This window comes from Pseudoliparis swirei, chromosome 1, assembly GCF_029220125.1.
Source record: "Pseudoliparis swirei isolate HS2019 ecotype Mariana Trench chromosome 1, NWPU_hadal_v1, whole genome shotgun sequence".
In the NCBI taxonomy this organism is placed as follows: domain Eukaryota; kingdom Metazoa; phylum Chordata; class Actinopteri; order Perciformes; family Liparidae; genus Pseudoliparis; species Pseudoliparis swirei.
In genome coordinates this window covers 6,789,419-6,812,817 of record NC_079388.1, presented here as the reverse complement: position 1 = coordinate 6,812,817, position 23,399 = coordinate 6,789,419, and the positions used below count along the sequence as shown (strand labels likewise).

At 39.5% G+C, this 23,399-nt stretch overlaps 3 protein-coding genes across 3 annotated transcripts; all 3 read right to left on the bottom strand.

Moving 5' to 3' along the window:
* Window positions 1-1,852: 1,852 nt before the first annotated feature.
* On the bottom strand, window positions 1,853-4,597 carry LOC130195503 (alpha-elapitoxin-As2a-like). Its single transcript, XM_056417081.1, has 3 exons — window positions 4,486-4,597; window positions 2,925-3,035; window positions 1,853-2,453 (listed from the first exon to the last, which is right to left on the bottom strand). Exons 1-3 carry the CDS (start codon window positions 4,535-4,537, stop codon window positions 2,215-2,217), a joined length of 402 nt encoding a protein of 133 aa, XP_056273056.1. The 5' UTR covers window positions 4,538-4,597; the 3' UTR covers window positions 1,853-2,214.
* A 2,796-nt stretch (window positions 4,598-7,393) lies between these two features.
* LOC130195223 (alpha-elapitoxin-As2a-like) lies at window positions 7,394-10,360 on the bottom strand. The gene is made up of 3 exons (XM_056416639.1): window positions 10,250-10,360; window positions 8,466-8,576; window positions 7,394-7,994 (listed from the first exon to the last, which is right to left on the bottom strand). The coding sequence occupies exons 1-3, from the start codon at window positions 10,299-10,301 to the stop codon at window positions 7,756-7,758; spliced, it is 402 nt and encodes a 133-aa protein (XP_056272614.1). The 5' UTR covers window positions 10,302-10,360; the 3' UTR covers window positions 7,394-7,755.
* Window positions 10,361-11,698: 1,338 nt separating this feature from the next.
* Window positions 11,699-21,502, bottom strand: spaca4l (sperm acrosome associated 4 like). Its single transcript, XM_056419440.1, has 3 exons — window positions 21,338-21,502; window positions 13,534-13,644; window positions 11,699-12,956 (listed from the first exon to the last, which is right to left on the bottom strand). Exons 1-3 carry the CDS (start codon window positions 21,387-21,389, stop codon window positions 12,727-12,729), a joined length of 393 nt encoding a protein of 130 aa, XP_056275415.1. The 5' UTR covers window positions 21,390-21,502; the 3' UTR covers window positions 11,699-12,726.
* Window positions 21,503-23,399: the final 1,897 nt, after the last annotated feature.

Below are 23,399 nucleotides of genomic sequence, written 5' to 3'. Positions count from 1 at the left end.
TTTTGGTCACATACTGAAGGAAAACAAAGTTGATTATAAGATAATAGGCATTAATGACTCCATTCAGGAACACCTCTATCAGACAAGCGCCTGCTGGCATCACAAAGTACACATTGAGTTGGTTTCATAACCTCTCAAGGTGAACACTGGTGTTATCTCAACTGCGTATGACTTTGAATATGTTTTGAGGTATGTGAGATTTCTGCGTCCGACCGGAAACATTACATCGAGATGCTCAAAACATTTATTTTTACAGCAGCTTGTCCCTGCAGGCACACCATAAAACACAGTTAACAATGTGTTTGTCCTTTTATAACATCCTGAAAAACTAAAACTGCAGTGTTACTGGCAGAAGTAACAGAGTTATGTCAAACCCAGGCAAACAAGACACATTTATGTATTTTATTATATTTTAATGTTTTGTATTATCTGGACCATGAGTCTGGAATAAAAGTTTGATTGATTGATTGATATACATTCATATTTCATAAAATCTGTATTATTTTGAAGTCATTTGGGTGAGCTGACCTTTTAAATGCTTCAAAGTCATATACCCTGCACTGTGTTAAACCTTAACCTCAAATAACATTACAAATTAATCCCACTGACCTTGAATGAGGGTCAATACGATTTTGAGTTTGTAAAATGTATTTAAAGTTCAGGAATAGATTTAGAAAATAATCTGCATGATACAATTATAGTTTGTGAACGTGTGAGAGAGATTCTTCAGCAATGAGAATGTATAAATACAACTAGAGAGTTAAAGTGACACAAAGTGTAAGAAACAGCCTTTGAGAGGTTGCTCTAAATGATATTGATATTGAAAAAACAGCAGCTCAAAATGATATTGATCCTCGTTAGAGAACACATGCTGGTTTCCATCAAAGAGAATAAAGATAAAACTCCTACCTGTTACAAACAGAGACAACAGCGCTGCACAGCTCCAGAGAAACGTGTTCATCGTGATGTTCGACCTAAACTGGTTAAAATACCACCAAGGAGTGTTTGTCGTTCTCTAAATCTTAAGATTGAGCTGTTTCAGAAGCTGTGAGATTGAGTTGAGGAACAATGACTCGCAGTCAAGATCTTTATACTTGGGGGGGGGGGGGATATCAGTAATATGCATCAACAGTAGTGATAAGAAGTTTTTAAGAAGTGACCCAATCCTGTAACAGGGAGTATGTACAGTTCTTCGGAGTAGAACTCTTCTTGCCTGATGAGCTCAAGTTCTTTAAACTGGACATTTTAGATACCAAAATATACTTCACTGACCTCGAATGAGGGTCAATACGATTTTGAGTTTGTAAAATATATTTAAAGTTCAGAAATAGGTCCAGAAATAATCTGCATGAGAAATTCAGGAATATATATCCTCACGATATTGCTTTCATACAGTTGAATCCTCAATGTTTAGGTTTGTATGCCGACTAACAGAAGCAGGACATGTCAACCATGTGCTCATTACTTTGCTGCCTTTGCTTGGGGGAGGGGCCCCGTGGTGCTTAGTTAGCGTTATTATAGCTCCGAGCTCGCTTTTCTTCTTCTTGAGTTTCTTGTATCCAGAGCGACCGGCTGAGACAGGCATGTGGTAAGAGCGTTGGGCTAGTGCAGCCTAAATGTTTCCATGAAACAGTGCTTTGACTGGTTTTCAGCTTCATTTCTAATACTGAAAATGTCCATAATCAAGCTTTCATAACATTGTGGGTCACATGTTTTTGACCCCCTTTGGTTAGATGCCTGAATCAGGCCTGTGGTTAACACAAGTCGAAGATTGAATTTGTACATTTCATACAGAGGCTGTTGGACTCTGCCTCTCTGTCGCTAATGGATGGATGGATGCAGAGGCAACAGATCATTTTGAAAGATGTTCTTTATTTTCACATTACTGTGCTGTCCAGAGGTACACAAAGAAGTTAATCAGGATAAATACAAGAGGTTTTTTTTAAACATACCAAAACAGCCTGGAAGATTTAAGAGCTCAATGTTTCCCTGAAACATTCCATTGATCAACTTCCATGACGCGGACCATAGGTTGGGGTTTTACTCGTGATTATAAAAACTAATCCTTGCCATGACAAGACCTGATATATATGACAAAGGAAGAGTGTCACAAGAGCATGTGGATAGTCATATGTATACACTCGTGAGTTATTTGAATTTACAGTATGAAAGAAAAAATTAACTTCTTTTTTTGCTGGTCAAGCATTCAACATGTTACAGAAAGCTTCCGCACATGGAGGCCAGGACGGCGACACCGATGGCGGCGGTGAGGGACATCTTGGCGGATGAGGCGCCGCTGCTGATCTTGAGGGGGTTGCATTTGTCTGTTGAGCAACATGCGAGCGTGGTGGTGTACTCGAGGCCCACCAGGCTGCCCGAGGTGGTCTCGTTACAGCCGGCAGGCTTCATGCAACCCTGAGTGTTGAAGCTCGCAGAGCTATATGTTGTGAAAGCTGAGGAGTAACGTGACAGAGATGGAGATGGATCAATTAATCAAATACAGTTTTGTGTATTATTTGCATTACTAAATTACATTTACCGAATCTGTTAAACTATGTTTATCTACCTCTTGAATACACTTCCTTTATTTACATTTAACAGGATGAGGTCATTTATTCCATCCTTATCCAAATGATCTCAAACCAAAACCTCCAAAACTGGAAATACTATTTTTCTTTTGCCTGACAATGAGACGTAAACTGCAGCACTTGTTTAGGGGTACGTTATTTAATAAAAGAGCTTCTATACAACCATATTTACAAAAGATGAGAATCACTACATTGAATCAGTATAGTAAAAACAGCCTGTTGGTTTGGCAGTATTTCGTCACAGTATTTGTAAGTGATATTAATTAAATAATGTGTATGTTGTTATGTAATGTTTGGAAAGAGTGTGAGCTTTTAGGAAATTAGAAGTTGACTTACATGCTTTTCCAGTAAAGCAGACGTATGAGGTGTTCTTGCAAGTCAGCTGAGTGGTGGAAAGGCAGTAGCCCAGCATGCCGTACTTGCACTTGTTGCAGATCAGGGAATCCGCTGAAACACACAAATAAAATCAAAATAGTTTAAAAACAACAACAATAACACAGTGGTCATCAGAAATGAGCTCAAAACAGGATCAGTAAAGCTAGTACACTTATAAAATGTGTGTAGACCTTTCTGAAAACGTACTCTCCCGACATAAATTGTTTTCAAAAGCTTATAATCATGTTTTTACTTTTTACGTGGACTACAGATATTGGCAGCGATGCATCTCTCCACATAAGAATAATGCTAATGTAGTGCATTAGCATAGCGCACCACGCCCTGCACCGTGGCACAAGCAGAAGTCGTCAAACCGCTCCCCGAGATGCATAAACAATGAAACTCTCCCACGCCAGGAATCCATGAAGACGACGTCAACGTTAACAATTTGAATCTTCATCATCGAGAACACTATCCCATCAAAGGATGCTAATCCGCGGAGCGCTTTGACAGTTACAGAAGGTGTTTAGCTAATTTGGAGGGGAAAGGAATGAAAGAGCTATGATTGTATTTAATAAGGGTCAATTCACCCAAGGAAAACATAGTCTCTCTTTTCTGTATTGTTCATAGAAGCAGAAAGTTATGGTCTCACTTGAACTTTGGAAGAAATAATCCATTTCGAAATTGTTAAAGTTTGTGGTTTATTTATCAGTAATTGTTACTTGTTTAGTTTGTAATGTTATTTCTTCATTGTTTTCAGAAGCTCAAACTTCATTTGATTCAAAATCTTGACACATGAATCTAAAAGCTATCTGCGTGGCTAGATATTAGGGGTGAGGACGATGTTTATCTTTTTTTATATATATATATTTTGAATTGACTGACACCTTTAAAATCTCTCAGATAATTTTTCTAAAGTGTTTCTTTCAGCGACACTTTGGAGAAGCATCTTCAGTTTGAGGATATATTTGTTGAAGAAGAATGTGAGTGTCAAGGTTCCACCATTTTCACGTCAGCAATTAACTGCAACACAATGAATCTGAATGATGCATCAGCTGAATTCACCTGGGATATGGTTTCTTTAATTACCTTTGATGCAGTTCAGTGATAAAACAATAAAGACACAATGTGTCAAGATTGCTTTAGGTCTAAAAAGCTCAAAACAAAAAGTAGAGGAGGTGAAAAGAGATTTCCAATTTTTTTAAACTATAGTCTAGGTCAGTGGTTCTCAACCTTTTTTCAGTGATGTTCCTCCTCTGGACATTTCAACGCCTTTTTGGTTGAAACAAAGGTGTAATACACAGCGCTGTGCCATCAGTATCAATATAGAATATATAAAATTCTGTTTATTAACTTACTAGTTTCAAAGAATGTTTGAATTGATGCCAATTTTAAATAGATATCATTTTAAATCTCACATACCCACATTTGAGAACCACTTGTCTAGGTTATAGACCAGTCTTTGCTAGTAGCATCTTTCTTTCCAGTAATACTTTTGTAATAATTCATTATTTTTGCTCACCCAGCATGAAAGATGCAAGAACTGCAATGATCACAAATACGGTTTTTCCCATCTTGGTGTGTTGGTGTTGGTTCCTGCTGTCAAAAAGAAATCCTTCTCGGATGTGGTTTGTCGTGAAGGTCTGATGAGACTTCACCTGGCCTTATATTTATACTGTGAAAGACAGGTGAAGGGAGGGGACAAGAGGTTCGTCCAAGTCCTTCCCTTTGTCTCAGGTTGGGGAAGTGTGTCACTAAAAGCGAAGGAATGTGACCCATGACTGATGATCTAACTGAATACCGCGAGCTGTACCAACCGGCCCAGCTGGTTGTTCAAGGTGTGAGTGAAAGAGGCCGTCAGAAACTGCAATTAAACCACAAGCTTTAATGTCTATATTATGATTGTTGTTGCAATTTCTTGATTAGTCCAACAACAACAAAATAGAGGATATACTTTCATTCATATAGCTCGACTTAAACAGGGCAAAGCCCAGATGTATTCAGATTACCATACACAGAAGAGCATCAACGTGTTCCCTTAAAATGAAACCAGAGAATAACCGGCATATCAGAAAAAAAATATCAAATGTTTTAGTTTCCGACAACCAGGTTGATTAATTGCTTCAGCTCTAAGACGTCTAGTTGTTACAAGGTTAACAGTGAAGAAGGAGAACACATGTAGTCAATACAAGGTTAAAGGTGAAGAAGGAGAACAGGAGTTTACTGTGTGGCGTCTGTCTAGAGAGAAAATATGAAACCACCCAGACGGTATGTTATGAAATTGTCGATGTTGCTTCATCGTAACCCTTGTGTTGCCTTCAGGTCATTTTGACCCGAATCAATATTACACCCTCCCCCCGCCTTCGGATTAATTTGACCCCATTCAATGTTGGTGTTCTTTCGGTAGTCAACAAACAAACATAAAGTGCCTCACACTTAAACTTGGAAAACAATATTAATTCTAATAATTTTCTGGAGGTTTTAATTGCTGGCGTCAAATTGAACCCAAAGGGTAAAATATGTTAGTAAATATAAAGGTAACAGGAGGGTGAAACATTGAATCGGGTCAAAATGACCCAAAGGCGGGGGGAGGGTGTAATATTGATTCGGGTCAAAATGACCCTAAGGCAACACAAGGGTTAACCGGTTTCTCACGAGAATCTTTTAGCTACTTAACCATTTTAGATCACAAAAGGCTACGCCTTCATTCCGAAAGTCTATTTAAATAAACATCGTACTTTGGTTATTTACTGATGGTTCATGAGCTCTATTGAATCATTTGATTGAGCTGTAGATTTCCTCACACACAAAGAACGTCTCGAGTGTCAAAGCCTGAAAACGGCACAGTTGAGTCACAGCAGCATCTCCGCAGAGTTGCACCCAAACCTGAAGAACCAGTCGGTCCTGCAGCATGGCAACGAGCAGAGCGCCGGAACGAAAAGAGAGAACCCAAATCACTCAAACAAAAAACAAGGATGTTTGTTTTTTCCAAATAATATTTATTGCAATCTTCAAATTGTCGACACAACACATTGACACTTCGGACAATAATGCCCAAAGTTTTTCAGGAATTTAACTTGAATGATTAGCGTTAAATTGAGGATATCTAAATCAGCCATGACAAATTTCAAATTGCTGCAACTTCAAAATCCACTATCCGCAAAGACGAGTTAAATCCCGTTCTCCCCCATATATAAACACACATTCAAAACGGGCAAGAATGGAAAAAGAAAAGTTCACGGGAGCTTTGAGATCTATCGATTATATCATGACTAAAAAAAGCAATAAATAAAATGGAATACACATACTATATGAGCTGTTACAGAAGTCAGTAGATGCTTAGCACGAAGAGCCCGGCTGTGTCCACGTGTAAAACTAAAAATCACTTACCATTTATAAAGCTCACTAGTTATGAGATGCTTGTTTTTACACTTTTAAAGATGAACCGAATGAGGCGAAACATGGTAATCAGTGAGCTTTAGTGGCGCTGTCGGCACTTTTTAACCTTCCGACTGTACCGTGCTAGCCGTCACCTCATTGGCTGCAGCGTCAAGTTTAACGGACAGAAATAAGTTTCGATCCTCTAACTCAACTTTTGGCATAAGAGTCAAATAAACCCATTTCCTTTGAATTGTAGCGACGCTACATAACCTACAAACCCAATCAGTGTAATGTGAACATGAGATTAATTCACTAAACGTTTTACTCATCATTAAAGTTCATTGTAGGCTACTTTAGACTCTCGACGTACATGCTAGGACAGCTTACCGATTAATCAAATACAAAAAGGGGGGGAATTTAATTTTTAAATGTGTAAAGTACAATACACTTCAAGAACAGTAAACACAAGACCCATTTGGAGAGAAAAATGCATGTCTGAGGAGATGATTTATTCCTTGTAGTGTCGATGTGTGCCCAATATGTAGTTTGTGTACGTGTGTGTGTGTGTGTCAGAGAGAGTGTGAGTGAGTGTAATTGGTGTCATCCGCTGTGTTCTTATGCCGACTAACAGAAGCAGGACATGTCAACCATGTGCTCATTACTTTGCTGCCTTTGCTTGGGGGAGGGGCCCCGTGGTGCTTAGTTAGCGTTATTATAGCTCCGCGCTCGCTTTTCTTCTTCTTGAGTTTCTTGTATCCAGAGCGACCGGCTGAGACAGGCATGTGGTAAGAGCGTTGGGCTAGTGCAGCCTAAATGTTTCCATGAAACAGTGCTTTGACTGGTTTTCAGCTTCATTTCTAATACTGAAAATGTCCATAATCAAGCTTTCATAACATTGTGGGTCACATGTTTTTGACCCCCTTTGGTTAGATGCCTGAATCAGGCCTGTGGTTAACACAAGTCGAAGATTTAATTTGTACATTTCATACAGAGGCTGTTGGACTCTGCCTCTCTGTAGCTAATGGATGGATGGATGCAGAGGCAACAGATCATTTTTAAAGATTTTCTTTATTTTCACATTACTGTGCTGTCCAGAGGTACACAAAGAAGTTCATCAGGATAAATACAAGAGTTTTTTTTTAAACATACCAAAACAGCCTGGAAGATTTAAGAGCTCAATGTTTCCCTGAAACATTCCATTGATCAACTTCCATGACGCGGACCATAGGTTGGGGTTTTACTCGTGATTATAAAAACTAATCCTTGCCATGACAAGACCTGATATATATGACAAAGGAAGAGTGTCACAAGGGCATGTGGATAGTCATATGTATACACTCGTGAGTTATTTGAATTTACAGTATGAAAGAAAAAATTAACTTATTTTTTTGCTGGTCAAGCATTCAACATGTTACAGAAAGCTTCCGCACATGGAGGCCAGGACGGCGACACCGATGGCGGCGGTGAGGGACATCTTGGCGGATGAGGCGCCGCTGCTGATCTTGAGGGGGTTGCATTTGTCTGTTGAGCAACATGCGAGCGTGGTGTTGTACTCGAGGCCCACCAGGCTGCCCGAGGTGGTCTCGTTACAGCCGGCAGGATTCATGCAACCCTGAGTGTTGAAGCTGGCAGAGCTATATGTTGTGAAAGCTGAGGAGTAACGTGACAGAGATGGAGATGGATCAATTAATCAAATACAGTTTTGTGTATTATTTGCATTACTAAATTACATTTACCGAATCTGTTAAACTATGTTTATCTACCTCTTGAATACACTTCCTTTATTTACATTTAACAGGATGAGGTCATTTATTCCATCCTTATCCAAATGATCTCAAACCAAAACCTCCAAAACTGGAAATACTATTTTTCTTTTGCCTGACAATGAGACGTAAACTGCAGCACTTGTTTAGGGGTACGTTATTTAATAAAAGAGCTTCTATACAACCATATTTACAAAAGATGAGAATCACTACATTGAATCAGTATAGTAAAAACAGCCTGTTGGTTTGGCAGTATTTCGTCACAGTATTTGTAAGTGATATTAATTAAATAATGTGTATGTTGTTATGTAATGTTTGGAAAGAGTGTGAGCTTTTAGGAAATTAGAAGTTGACTTACATGCTTTTCCAGTAAAGCAGACGTATGAGGTGTTCTTGCAAGTCAGCTGAGTGGTGGAAAGGCAGTAGCCCAGCATGCCGTACTTGCACTTGTTGCAGATCAGGGAATCCGCTGAAACACACAAATAAAATCAAAATAGTTTAAAAACAACAACAATAACACAGTGGTCATCAGAAATGAGCTCAAAACAGGATCAGTAAAGCTAGTACACTTATAAAATGTGTGTAGACCTTTCTGAAAACGTACTCTCCCGACATAAATTGTTTTCAAAAGCTTATAATCATGTTTTTACTTTTTACGTGGACTACAGATATTGGCAGCGATGCATCTCTCCACATAAGAATAATGCTAATGTAGTGCATTAGCATAGCGCACCACGCCCTGCACCGTGGCACAAGCAGAAGTCGTCAAACCGCTCCCCGAGATGCATAAACAATGAAACTCTCCCACGCCAGGAATCCATGAAGACGACGTCAACGTTAACAATTTGAATCTTCATCATCGAGGACACTATCCCGTCAAAGGATGCTAATCCGCGGAGCGCTTTGACAGTTACAGAAGGTGTTTAGCTAATTTGGAGGGGAAAGGAATGAAAGAGCTATGATTGTATTTAATAAGGGTCAATTCACCCAAGGAAAACATAGTCTCTCTTTTCTGTATTGTTCATAGAAGCAGAAAGTTATGATCTCACTTGAAGTTTGGAAGAAATAATCCATTTCGAAATTGTTAAAGTTTGTGGTTTATTTATCAGTAATTGTTACTTGTTTAGTTTGTAATGTTATTTCTTCATTGTTTTCAGAAGCTCAAACTTCATTTGATTCAAAATCTTGACACATGAATCTAAAAGCTAAGATTCAAGATTCAAGATTCAAGATGTTTTATTTGTCACATACACACACAGGGTGTGCAGTGAAATGAAAGTGGCAATGCTCAGCAGGAATGTGCAAGGGCAACAAGTACACACTATTTACAAATAAAAAACAACACAATATTTACAGTAAGTGTGTGTGTGTGTGTGTGTGTGTGTGTGTGTGTGTGTGTGTGCCTAAGAGGGGCAGTTGTGTGGGTCTATCTGCGTGGCTAGATATTAGGGGTGAGGACGATGTTTATCTTTTTTTATATATATATATTTTGAATTGACTGACACCTTTAAAATCTCTCAGATAATTTTTCTAAAGTGTTTCTTTCAGCTACACTTTGGAGAAGCATCTTCAGTTTGAGGATATATTTGTTGAAGAAGAATGTGAGTGTCATGGTTCCACCATTTTCACGTCAGCAATTAACTGCAACACAATGAATCTGAATGATGCATCAGCTGAATTCACCTGGGATATGGTTTCTTTAATTACCTTTGATGCAGTTCAGTGATAAAACAATAAAGACACAATGTGTCAAGATTGCTTTAGGTCTAAAAAGCTCAAAACAATAAGTAGAGGAGGTGAAAAGAGAGATTTCCAATTTTTTTTTACTATAGTCTAGGTCAGTGGTTCTCAACCTTTTTTCAGTGATGTTCCTCCTCTGGACATTTCAACGCCTTTTTGGTTGAAACAAAGGTGTAATACACAGCGCTGTGCCATCAGTATCAATATAGAATATATAAAATTCTGTTTATTAACTTACTAGTTTCAAAGAATGTTTGAATTGATGCCAATTTTAAATAGATATCATTTTAAATCTCACATACCCACATTTGAGAACCACTTGTCTAGGTTATAGACCAGTCTTTGCTAGTAGCATCTTTCTTTCCAGTAATACTTTTGTAATAATTCATTATTTTTGCTCACCCAGCATGAAAGATGCAAGAACTGCAATGATCACAAATACGGTTTTTCCCATCTTGGTGTGTTGGTGTTGGTTCCTGCTGTCAAAAAGAAATCCTTCTCGGATGTGGTTTGTCGTGAAGGTCTGATGAGACTTCACCTGGCCTTATATTTATACTGTGAAAGACAGGTGAAGGGAGGGGACAAGAGGTTCGTCCAAGTCCTTCCCTTTGTCTCAGGTTGGGGAAGTGTGTCACTAAAAGCGAAGGAATGTGACCCATGACTGATGATCTAACTGAATACCGCGAGCTGTACCAACCGGCCCAGCTGGTTGTTCAAGGTGTGAGTGAAAGAGGCCGTCAGAAACTGCAATTAAACCACAAGCTTTAATGTCTATATTATGATTGTTGTTGCAATTTCTTGATTAGTCCAACAACAAAAAAATAGAGGATATACTTTCATTCATATAGCTCGACTTAAACAGGGCAAAGCCCAGATGTATTCAGATTACCATACACAGAAGAGCATCAACGTGTTCCCTTAAAATGAAACCAGAGAATAACCGGCATATCAGAAAAAAAATATCAAATGTTTTAGTTTCCGACAACCAGGTTGATTAATTGCTTCAGCTCTAAGACGTCTAGTTGTTACAAGGTTAACAGTGAAGAAGGAGAACACATGTAGTCAATACAAGGTTAAAGGTGAAGAAGGAGAACAGGAGTTTACTGTGTGGCGTCTGTCTAGAGAGAAAATATGAAAACCACCCAGACGGTATGTTATGAAATTGTCGATGTTGCTTCATACGTAACCCTTGTGTTGCCTTAGGGTCATTTTGACCCGAATCAATATTACACCCTCCCCCCGCCTTCGGATTAATTTGACCCCATTCAATGTTGGTGTTCTTTCGGTAGTCAACAAACAAACATAAAGTGCCTCACACTTAAACTTGGAAAACAATATTAATTCTAATAATTTTCTGGAGGTTTTAATTGCTGGCGTCAAATTGAACCCAAAGGGTAAAATATGTTAGTAAATATAAAGGTAACAGGAGGGTGAAACATTGAATCGGGTCAAAATGACCCAAAGGCGGGGGGAGGGTGTAATATTGATTCGGGTCAAAATGACCCTAAGGCAACACAAGGGTTAACCGGTTTCTCACGAGAATCTTTTAGCTACTTAACCATTTTAGATCACAAAAGGCTACGCCTTCATTCCGAAAGTCTATTTAAATAAACATCGTACTTTGGTTATTTACTGATGGTTCATGAGCTCTATTGAATCATTTGATTGAGCTGTAGATTTCCTCACACAAAGAACGTCTCGAGTGTCAAAGCCTGAAAACGGCACAGTTGAGTCACAGCAGCATCTCCGCAGAGTTGCACCCAAACCTGAAGAACCAGTCGGTCCTGCAGCATGGCAACGAGCAGAGCGCCGGAACGAAAAGAGAGAACCCAAATCACTCAAACAAAAATGTTTGTTTTTTCCAAATAATATTTATTGCAATCTTCAAATTGTCGACACAACACATTGACACTTCGGACAATAATGCCCAAAGTTTTTCAGGAATTTAACTTGAATGATTAGCGTTAAATTGAGGATATCTAAATCAGCCATGACAAATTTCAAATTGCTGCAATTTCAAAATCCACTATCCGCAAAGACGAGTTAAATCCCGTTCTCCCCCATATATAAACACACATTCAAAACGGGCAAGAATGGAAAAAGAAATGTTCACGGGAGCTTTGAGATCTATCGATTATATCATGACTAAAAAAAAGCAATAAATAAAATGGAATACACATACTATATGAGCTGTTACAGAAGTCAGTAGATGCTTAGCACGAAGAGCCCGGCTGTGTCCACGTGTAAAACTAAAAATCACTTACCATTTATAAAGCTCACTAGTTATGAGATGCTTGTTTTTACACTTTTAAAGATGAACCGAATGAGGCGAAACATGGTAATCAGTGAGCTTTAGTGGCGCTGTCGGCACTTTTTAACCTTCCGACTGTACCGTGCTAGCCGTCACCTCATTGGCTGCAGCGTCAAGTTTAACGGACAGAAATAAGTTTCGATCCTCTAACTCAACTTTTGGCATAAGAGTCAAATAAACCCATTTCCTTTGAATTGTAGCGACGCTACATAACCTACAAACCCAATCAGTGTAATGTGAACATGAGATTAATTCATCTAAACGTTTTACTCGTCATTAAAGTTCATTGTAGGCTACTTTAGACTCTCGACGTACATGCTAGGACTGCTTACCGATTAATCAAATACAAAAAAGGGAGGAATTTAATTTTTTAAAATGTGTAAAGTACAATATACAGTAAACACAAGACCCATTTGGAGAGAAAAATGCATGTCTAAGGAGATGATTTATTCTTGTAGTGCTGATGTGTGCGCAATATGTAGTTTGTGTATGTGTGTGTGCGCGTGTGTGTGTGTGTGTGTCAGAGAGAGTGTGAGTGAGTGTAATTGGTGTCATCTGCTGTGTTCTTTTAAACCAGGGTGTTGGCCACGAACAGAGCAGTGATGGTGGCGAGGGCCAGGCTCAGCACGGGGGTGGCGGGCAGACCGGGCGCCGCGTTGCACAGGTTGGTGTTGCAGCACGTCTTGGTCATGGTGTAGATTGTGGTGTTGGAGTCGCTGGTAGAGAAGTTCACATTCTCCGTCATGTTGCACTTGCTCACCTCTAGACAGCCCTTCTTCTTGATGTCCAGGAAACTGGCTGTGTAGTGAGAGCACACACACACACACACGGTCTATAGTTGGTTGTATTGACATGAAATGGTTGCACAGTGAGAGGTAGCACTGCGTGATTTTTGCTGGTTACTTATATTCAGACTTTTTTTAATAAACGATTAGAAATATTTTCCCCCACGTGCCGACTAAAGAAGTAAATCTAAAAATGGGCTAAAAATAAATAATAAATGTAAAACCTTCACAAAAAAAAAATCTTGGACTACAGATGAACCAACTGCCACATTAACAGAAATGTTTTATTAATGTGCACTGTCCCTTATCAAATAACCCCCCCCAAAAAAGAAGCTGACTTGAATCCCACTATTTCAGCTTCTTTGCCGACTAGTTTAAAAAGACAACACCTGGAGGTGAATGTGTAACTGCTTGGCAGCTCAAAGGCCATAACGCCAATTTGAATTGAGTTGCCGTGTCGTTCCCCTTGGCTTCAGTGCACATCGATAGGCATTTTGAGAATGCAGTGGATGTACTTTTTATTGAGTGTTCCAGCAACAACCCTCCTTTGTGAGAATGCCGTCTGGTGAGATTTAAAATGAGTCCTTTACCCGCTTCCCCGACACCGCTGTAGCAATGTTCTCCTCTGTCGCATGTCATTTTAGACGTAATGCACAGACTCCCAAAGCCAAGGCTGCACTTGTAGCACTGCAGAGCTTCAACTGGTATCCACAGAGAGACGGCGGCAAAGAAGAGGGAAAAAGAAACACACGAATAAGATTAGCATGAATACATTTGTAACAAGCTATAATTCAGAGGTTTAAATTATGGGCGATACATGCATCTGCACTCCAGGTTTAAATTATGGGCGATACACGCGTCTGCACTCCAGTCAACATCTTCACGTAATTTCCCCCTGGCGGTCAATAAAGTAATATCGAATCTAATCTTCTCGTGTTTATCTGAAACAAACTTTGGCGAGACAGTTTCAGTGTTTACGAACCCATTAGAGATGCAGCTGGCCCTGAAAATAAAAGATTGCGTGGCTGACACTGAGATAGTGGCGCCAAGCCAGTGATAATGGACAAGACAAAGGGTTGACCTTTGCCCTGGAGCACAAAGGAGGGTTTTACGGTCGAGGTCATACTAGCGATCGGTAGCACCCGATTCAAACACTTGTACGCTTTGCCCGAAGCGGTTTAACTTAGTTATGGCGTGTACTTTGAAATGATGCCAATTCTACTTTTTAGAAACCTGTTCCCCACTGATCTTTCTGTTGATCCACTGATCAACTAAACATTCTTAGACCCGACAGAGATGAAAATGTGCCATTTTTCCATCTCTTCTGTAATGAAATCACCGGTGTAAGGACAGTTTTTTGCATCTATTAAATTATCCAATACAACCGGAGCCCTCACCGACAACTGAGATTGTTCCCAGACACGAACAACGACCTCAGGCCCTATAAATTAAACCAATAAGTTTGCGTGGTGGGAAAGTCGGTTTATCGTCAGGTTTGTTGACAAGTCTCCTTCCAGATAACGTGGTCTACAAAGGTGGTCATAAATTGTCAGCTCAGGGTTTTCCAATCCAGGGTTTAGCAAATGCACGGCATTCAATGTGGACGATTTCAGCACGTAGGGAAATAAAATGTCAAATAAGCGCTAAAAAAAGGCCAAACATTGATACACGGCCACAGCTTTACAAAAAGGGTTTTACTCTGAATGATCAGTTGACTTGGAATGAGGAGTTTCAAGAGCCAATGTAAACACTTTTAGAACGTCCTCTGGAGAAGCTTTGCTCTTTTATCGCAGATAAAGAAACGCCATGAAGTTGAATGTTGCGGGAAATGCAGAATCCAGCAGTCTGAGGACATCAGCCTCAAGACAGCTGAAAGTGTCTCCAATTAATTAAATTAAATTGTAAACTGTATTAGTCATTGAAATTCTGATGAAGTAATACAAGCCCTCCATTATATTAATCATATTTAACATCGTCCTGACACTCTAAACCAAAACAATGTAATACAAGTCAGCCACTCTGGCAGTTTTACAGACTTGTGCTACTTCATAGGGTCATTTAGGAAAATAAAACCAAGAGGATAATTAAAAGTGATGATCTGTATATATAAATACATTAAAAGTTGAAGGCAACTAACTCAATGACAAGCCTAAAAGACAAGCGGCCATTGCCAAACTGTGACTCATTCCTGTGAGGGCAGATACTCGACTGGAATAAAGGTAGTCTCTTGAGAAACCCGTCACTCCAGTTCAACATTGCCTCTGCATGACTGCAGTCTTTGTACAAAAGAAATACACTATACAAAAAAGTGTCTGGAGAGGTTTTTTTTATTTAGTCCTCCGATTACCAGCCGCAACAGTAACCGTGCTATTGTTTTCAACACACGTGTGATTATGAAAAACATGTGGTCCTGGAAATATCCATTACCACAGAAGCAGTTTTGGATACTTTGCCAAATGTCTTTTATTTGTCCGACCTCACCACCACAACTGTGAGAGTTGAGATCAGACGGCTGAGGGCCCAGCGAGGGTAGACTTTGGCTCAGGTTGATATTTTTACGCTCTGCTGAGTCGTTGTTTGCTTCTATAGCAACGCTCTGAATCCCACATATATATTTATAAATTCAAGGGGACATGAGGATTTCCTTGCTGGAAAATTAAAATAAGTTCATTCTGCTGGACAAAATACCTTTTTTTGGTGCTTTTGTCTTGTGAGATGTTCACTGGTTTAACCGCATTACGCAGGGGAAGCTCCTCCCATCTCACACTAATGAGGCCATGTGCAAAAAAATGTTTGGCAACAAATTTTGGCCTCTATAAATTTTAAGACATTGTGTAAAAATTACTGATTTAATATTTGGTGAAGTTGAATCTAAAATCTTCCACTACTACAACATAACTTTGATGCAGCACAGATGTTGATTGCAACAGATCAAATGTTAGATACTCAACTGTCAGTTTATGACGGGTCAAAGACAAACTTAGGTTGTAGCTTTGACATCTGAGTGTAATGAATTTATCAACGTCACATTTTATTGCTTATGAATTGAAGTTTATACAATTGCAAGAATGATGTAGGACTGCAACCGGTAACAAGTTGTTTAGTTATTCTGCCAACTATCTACTTGGTGAATTAATTTCAAAATGTCAGTTGGTTAATTAGGGCTGAGCAATAATTCAATTTAATAATTGATTGTATTGCAATGGAATCATGTTAAAAATCATTTATTGAGATATCGTGATACACCAACGTCGTCTAAATTGATAATTTTTTAACAAACTCAAATTTCTCAGAAAATCTGCTATCAAATATTAACAGGATTTCTGCTTGTTCTAAGAGGAAACTATCGTCTTATTTAGATTTATCCACATGACTTAAGGTGCCCGTTGAGCTGGAAATATAATCTCATTTGAAATGTGTTCATTTTGTACAAAGGCATTAAATGAGAATAAACTCTGTATTTTTCATCTGTGAAGTATCATATTCACACAGGAGCATATAAAAATAGTCCTGACCACGTGGTTATTTCATTTAGACTGTTGAATTATTAAAAAACACGTTATATTGTGATAGATAGCATAGGAGAGATATAAAGGGACCAAAATTACGGATAAAAGACCAATTAAAAGCTTTTTTATATGCTATAATGAGAAGCAGTAGTTGTTTAAAGTGACAACCAATAAGGAATTATAAACATAGTTTGCCAATTATTTGTCTCAAACAATTTATCGTTAAGACTAATGACTTATGCATCGGCTCAGTGGAGTGTTGTTGACTGCCGTCGCTCCCCATTAGGCCACTCAAGAAAACAAAATCACATGCATCGACATCTTTGTTTCTGTTTTGTTATTCTCCAGCGTGAACACAATAAAAATGGTAGAGAGACCAAAACGCATTTAAACGCCACCACAAACGGGAGGGTTTATGAATTGAGAAATGTTTGACCAACAAAATGAGTCAGAGAAGCATTAAAACTCTTGAGCCAAGTGGTTCCAGCTGATTTCAATGTAGAGGATAATCCCAGTCCTACAACAGAAAAACAAACACGGCCACGCCTTCATGCACAAACATCGCCACACCCTGTCCCTATGGTTTCGGTTACACCCCAATTCAAGTAGGGCTTAAAATCCACCTTAAATAACCCTCATTACACATCTAGTCTTATTGCTCACAAATACAAGTAAAATATATATTACGTTTGATAAATCCCGATTTCTTTTCCAATAGATTAAAAATACTATCGGCCTACAATTCATATGGTAAACCCTATAAAGAATAAATGGTATATGACAATGGCTCATCACTGATTGAGCCGTCTGAGTGTGGGCCGTGTGGTGGTGACGCCTCAAGGGAACAGTAGACTTTAATAATGTTCAATAACGGGACCGCATTTGCTCACTGAAGCGTCTCGGCGTGTAAGTGGTTGCGTCTTCACCCCCCTGGGATTGCAACAGATAGTTGAAAGCGTCTTTCCTCAGAGATGCGGTGAAATAGGCATGTATGCCGTACAAAAACAGACAGGGTGCAGCCAATCATGTTTGACAAAGACACACAATAGGCGGAGGAGTTTTGACGAGGCGCAGACAGCTTCTTGTCCTTCCTGCCAGAGTTCAAGCACATTGTGGAATGGAGAAATACACTCCAAGCATTACTGGGAAGCTATGCGGAGCACATTTCCCCTCACACCAGCATCCATGACCTCGATGCACAAGTAAGCGCACACCTGAGCCGGAAGCAGTCGAGCTGGGAATCCTAAACCTTCAGGTCACAGGAACCTGCAGGGGCGGGCGAGGTACTCGGGAGCATCTCAATTAGTACAAGTTGCAAAACAACATTGTCGAAATACTGTTGTTATAGCGAGGCGTCCGTTTTGAACATTGAATTTAAATAAAGAAGCACTGACATCAAAGTACTCTGCTATGAAAAGTGTCTTTACCTTTTATGCAATTGCATTTTTAATAATTTCTTTGACTATAATGCAGGAAAAATAAGACAGAACATTAATGTACAGAACTTGAGCAAAGTAGTATCAAAATGGATTTTTATACCAATTTGTTTAATATGGTTCTACAGACTGATATGTGTAGAATTTGTAAACAAGAAATTGCAAATTAAGAGATGGTTCAGAACCATTATTTTGATTAATGACGAGTAGTAAAGGTACAAGAGCACTGTGTTTACGGAAGTGACTCGTGATAATTTAATATTGGAGATATTCTACCTAAAATTGAGCAAATGTCTCTGCCTTCCCTTTGGCAACAAGGAGCTGTAAAGGTGTGGCACATGACTTATGCAGCAACAGCCTTACACTGCCCTCTACTGGTCAGGCACTAGAACTACAGGTTAACCCTTCAGGTTACACAACATGTTGAGGAACTCAAAACAGGCTCCTGTGAAATAAAATACTAAGTAAGAAAATAATAGATGTGATTTAAGAGGAATAACCGCCTGGATATGGCATCAGAGCCTTGGGAGGAGTCTGGAGACTATTTTGTTCCACTTGAGGTCACCAGTGTTGCAACATATCTTAACATAGTTATAGGTATTACAAGTATTTTTTATAGCATCAGAATTTGGTAATTAACTCAAGAACAGCCACTCAATCCAGCCTCCCTCCGGCTGAAAAAATACATTTTAGAAACAGTCCACCAATAAAATCTCCGTTGAAGAAAGCGCTGTATTATTTCTGACTGCCTCGTTTCTGCGTGAGAAGTTTTTGGCACGAACTCCACGAGAGTCCTGAGTCACAACCACCAAAATCACAGCACGGACAGTGGGGATGAGTCGGCATCTCGTGATTTGAATAGGCAAACAAGTTCATGAAAAGTAATGCAAAGTATATATGTAAAGACTGTCTTTAATGAGTCTGCTTCAGATAATAATCATCCTTACACTTAAAACCTCAAAGGCAAATACACTCGGGCGGGTCTGCCGCGCTGAGTCAATAAAGCCCTCTTAAAGCTTTCAATGTCGGCCACATTGAAAGAAGGGATTAGACTGATGGGAGGAGTATTCAGATTAAAATGTTTGTGGCAGGAAGATATTTTCCCTTTTGAATTAATTTTTACGGATACATAAAAAAAAAGGTTCATGTTCAAAAAAGCAAGAAATTACAATTTGCATTTCTTCAGATTGAAAATAAAATAAGGATACAAAATTGCGCAACAGTCTCGAGACGACGCCTCCCATGCTGACAAATTGAGGCTACCGACATCTGGATTTAAAAAAAGTGACCAAGTGCGTTTCTCTATTTTTCTGCCAGCTGAGGCTTGTAGAAACCTCCCAGTAGCCTGTAACACACCAACCACACTGCCATCCGATATCTCCTACTTCTCCCCAGGGTGCAGACACCCATGTTTATCCCTCAGACAGAAAGATGATTAAAACCTCAGTATGTCATCATCTGCATTTGTGAATCACTCTGTCACAAACAACTATTTGAGGAGGGTTCAAATGCAAAAGGATTGCCTTAAATAGTTTAAAATTTGTTTAAATGCACCCAGAATGGAACTAGATCCTTCCAGGACAAGGTGCGGTTTGAAACAAGAGCCCAAAACAAAAGAGTTTACGGGATCCAGGACAGAAATGGACTACAATAGAGTCAAAACACAAAACAAATGGCCGTTAGTGCACCCAATCCGTAACTTCCAAAGAAATGGAATTTGAGACTTGGGCAAAGCCTCCGCTGCTACAAGGTGAGGCATTTATCATGCAGCGGTGGACGAGCTGGGACACGATGCAATCTTTTAAAAACTCCTGGAGCCGAAAAAAAAGTAAAGAAAACAAAATCCTTGTATAAGAAACAGGTTGCCTCACCCCAACCTGTAATAACGGCATCAGAGTGAACGCTGGCATGCAGGGGCGGCCCTAGCACATTTGGCGCTCTAGGCGAGCTTCACTCGTGGCGCCCCCCCCCCCAACAAAAATTAAATAAAAACGATTTTGCACTTTTAAACGCTATTTTGCCCTGCAAGACTGAATTTCTTGAAAATAAACAGACCAACGATCGCAACAATGACTGAACTACGCTCCGGCCACGCCCCCCTGATCAACGGTGCACATTCACTCCCTCGTCACCTGCAAATAATGTTTTTTTTGTTTTCAGTTTCCTTCCGTTTTCGATTTTTGGCTCATTTTACCCTAATGTTAGATTATTTTTTAAATGTCAAAATATTGGTTGGAGATATAGATGGGGGCGCCCCAGAATGGCGCCCTAGGCGGCCTCCTATACCGCCTGTAGGAAAAACCACCCCTGCTGGCATGGCACTGAGGGTAAACAGAGGGAAATCTCTGCAGCAACTCATTTGTGGGAATCTTTAGTCAGAGAAACTGGTCATTTGATTTTAGGGCCGAAACTAACAACGTCTTCTAAAAAAATGTCCGACACTAGTAGATCAGTTCCATTATTAATTCCCGGGGACCAATATGGTGTCCTCAAATTTCAACCAACAAACAGTCCAAATATTCAGTTTTAAATCCAGATTCAATAAGCGGAAAACAGAGCCGGTTTGGATTTTCTCAATTTGGCGAGCCTTATACATGAGCAGTTAGTCGTATGTCACACGACCAATTATTTCAGCTGAGGTCAACGCGATTAAGTTATTTTTAGTTAACTATTTAAAATGTTAGTTAATCCAAGCGGGAAATTCAAACAACGTACACTTTTAGCTCAAGATTTGATTATTCCTTAGACTACCTTAAGCCACCCATTTAAACCATGCATCCCATTATTTTTGTAACTATTTCAACCAATTCCATCCCATTTTTGCCCCAAAATCAGAGAAACAAAGTATTTGGCTTTCACAGCCACACAGGTGACGTGATAGCGAGGGCACTTATGTGGTCATACGTGTTCAACTAAAAAAAACAGAACTTCTAAAACCGGAAAAAGATATTATAATGTAAAATTAACTCAAAACACATGGTTGCAAACACATCTGTGACAAAAAGGTGCCCACGTCTCGTGTCGCTGCCCCTGGAAGGCTGGAGCGCAGCCCTGCTGGCGCACACAGCCTCGAGGGCTGCAGCGCCGCGCGACCCAATAACGGACAAACAGGCGCACCCTCCACGATTTAGGTGCAACGAAAGGGATTTAGCAAGATCTAAAAACACAGCAGCATCTGGATGCAACGGAATCCACAACTTGAAACAAGTTTCTAAAACACATGGCTTCAGCCATCGGCGGCGCTCCAAGGAGCCCCACCTCAATCACACACAGTCGCCCCAACCCAGGAGAATGTCGGGTTGACCTGGAGGAAGATGTACACGTGAAGGCTGACAGGTTTAAACACATTATATGTCACATTGTTCGTGTTTTTTTAAAAAGTGACACGCAGTGAGATGGTGGAGCGACAACGTGTCATCAACACTTTTTGGGGTGTTTTATTTACTCACCGGCTGCAAAGCAGAATCCGACTGCGACCAGCAGGAGGATAATTCTGTTCATCTTGGAGGGGAAAAAAGCAGCGGAGCGATGCAATGAACTCGACTTTAAGGAGCGATTGCCTACCTGGAGGACTCAAACCGTTATAATGTTTGATGAAAGGAAACTTTTGTGACGCCTTTATAATCTCCCACCTCCCATCCAAACGTCACCGTTATCCAATCAGAGGAGGTCCTCTGGGACGACCACCCAGTTCCTTTTCCTCGAGCTCTCCCACCTGTGTGAATCACAGGGAGGAGGAGCAGGAGGAGGAGGAGGGGGGGGGGGGGGTATTACATTCCAGCAGGAAACTGTAGTGTGGGAAAGCTGGGGAAACATTGCATGGCGACATACATATTACATGATGTCATTATAAGACACCTATGTGGATTTATAGTGTTTTGATGCTGCAAGAAAGTGACTTAAATGTTATTTCCTGGCCTTTTAAGCCACTATAAGTACATTTGATTCAAGCTCTACACGTCTGTGCTTCTTTTCAGAGGGAAATATGGAATTTTTCACCCACTTAGAGATAGTTTAGATTATAGATAGAGGATGATTTGAATTACAAAATGTATGATAGGCTTCATACATCCAATTATTACACTAAACCAGTGATTCACAACCTTTTTGGATTGTGACACCTTTATGAAAAATAATCGGTAGTTTGGGCTTGATAATGTGTATTTTTACCTAAATTGGAGTTTGTATTATTATAGCATGTTCATTTTAGTGAATTATATTTGTTCCACCTCAGGCAGATACTGTACATCTACATAACTGACCACATTTAAGATAATAACTATTTGTCCTCCTGGTTCAGTTTCTCCACACCTCTTGTTTAAAGTGGCCAGTTTCCAGATCACATACTGTATCCTGCTTTACTTTGAAATGTCCTTGTAAGTCAACAGCTCCAACAATGGGTGAGAATGCGTGTGCGCACATTGAAGCGTGAAGTTAAACACGTCCATGAGGAGGACATTTGTTAAGATATTAAGTTTATTTATTCTTCACTCTGTGACCTCCTGACCTGCTGCAGAGGCTTCCATCGTGTTGGGCCACAGCAGCAAGGTCATTTCATCCAGTATAAAGTTATATTTTCTATGTATGTATGTATGTACATGTATGTATGTATGTTTGTGTTTTTTATTCAGGCAATCATTACAATACAACAAGTAAAGCAATTACAAAACAGAAAGAATGAAAAGGTATAGGTAGAAGCAGAATGCTTATATATTCTTATGCTAAATTACAATCAATTAAATCAGATAATTAATTCGATAGAAAGGAAAACAAATTTAATTTTACAAATTTAAACAAAAACATGGAAAACATATTTATTATTGGGTCCACTCCACTTTAGAAATCGATTTACTTGTACTTGGTCTGGATTATTTCCATTGATTCTAAGATCACCTTTAATTTCAAAGACAATTTTTTTTAAAAAAATGAAAAAAAGATATGATCAAACAAAAAAAGAGCCAAAACAAAAGAAAATCTAAAAAAAGTAAAAGGAAATAGCAGCAGCTCCATGTCTTGGAGGAACTTCCCAGTGCAGACTTCGCCTAAAGCCACAACATCACCCCACTTTAAAGAAAACACAGAAACTGGATGTTGTTAGTAATATTGTTCTCAACCTGACAAACGAGTCTGTGCGAGAGGCGATCATAAGAAATCTAGATTTTCTGCTGGCTTCGTGTCAGATGAAATGATTTCATTAAAATCCACTGCAGGTTGGTCCTGGAGGCAGTGAAGTGTGGAAGACCGGTTCCTGCAGCTGAAGCCACAGCCCACGACAGTAACCGGTTACATAATGCACTCAATATTATCTTGTAAAGCTAATAATGCTGCATTGTTGTGAAGATTATTATTTCAAATTGAGAAAATAATGTTCAGTGATAATGTAAAAGCCGGCAGTTCTTGCAGTTTTACATGCAGCGTTCTCTCTGAAATGTTCGGCTGTTGGGTTCATGGCACATTTACGTAAAGGTTTAAGTCAGCGTCAGAAACACGAGGGCAAAACTACCCCGAAGA

Excerpts from the sequence above, each read along its gene's own strand:
- LOC130195503 (XM_056417081.1), bottom strand. The coding sequence starts at position 4,537 with ATGGGAAAAACCGTATTTGTGATCATTGCAGTTCTTGCATCTTTCATG. Across the intron at positions 3,036-4,485 it reads TCTTGCATCTTTCATGCTGG|CGGATTCCCTGATCTGCAAC; the intron begins GTGAGCAAAAAT and ends TGTGTGTTTCAG. Across the intron at positions 2,454-2,924 it reads CTGCTTTACTGGAAAAGCAT|CTTTCACAACATATAGCTCT; the intron begins GTAAGTCAACTT and ends GTTACTCCTCAG.
- LOC130195223 (XM_056416639.1), bottom strand. The coding sequence starts at position 10,301 with ATGGGAAAAACCGTATTTGTGATCATTGCAGTTCTTGCATCTTTCATG. Across the intron at positions 8,577-10,249 it reads TCTTGCATCTTTCATGCTGG|CGGATTCCCTGATCTGCAAC; the intron begins GTGAGCAAAAAT and ends TGTGTGTTTCAG. Across the intron at positions 7,995-8,465 it reads CTGCTTTACTGGAAAAGCAT|CTTTCACAACATATAGCTCT; the intron begins GTAAGTCAACTT and ends GTTACTCCTCAG.
- spaca4l (XM_056419440.1), bottom strand. The coding sequence starts at position 21,389 with ATGAACAGAATTATCCTCCTGCTGGTCGCAGTCGGATTCTGCTTTGCA. Across the intron at positions 13,645-21,337 it reads CGGATTCTGCTTTGCAGCCG|TTGAAGCTCTGCAGTGCTAC; the intron begins GTGAGTAAATAA and ends TGTGGATACCAG. Across the intron at positions 12,957-13,533 it reads CAGCGGTGTCGGGGAAGCGG|CCAGTTTCCTGGACATCAAG; the intron begins GTAAAGGACTCA and ends CTCACTACACAG.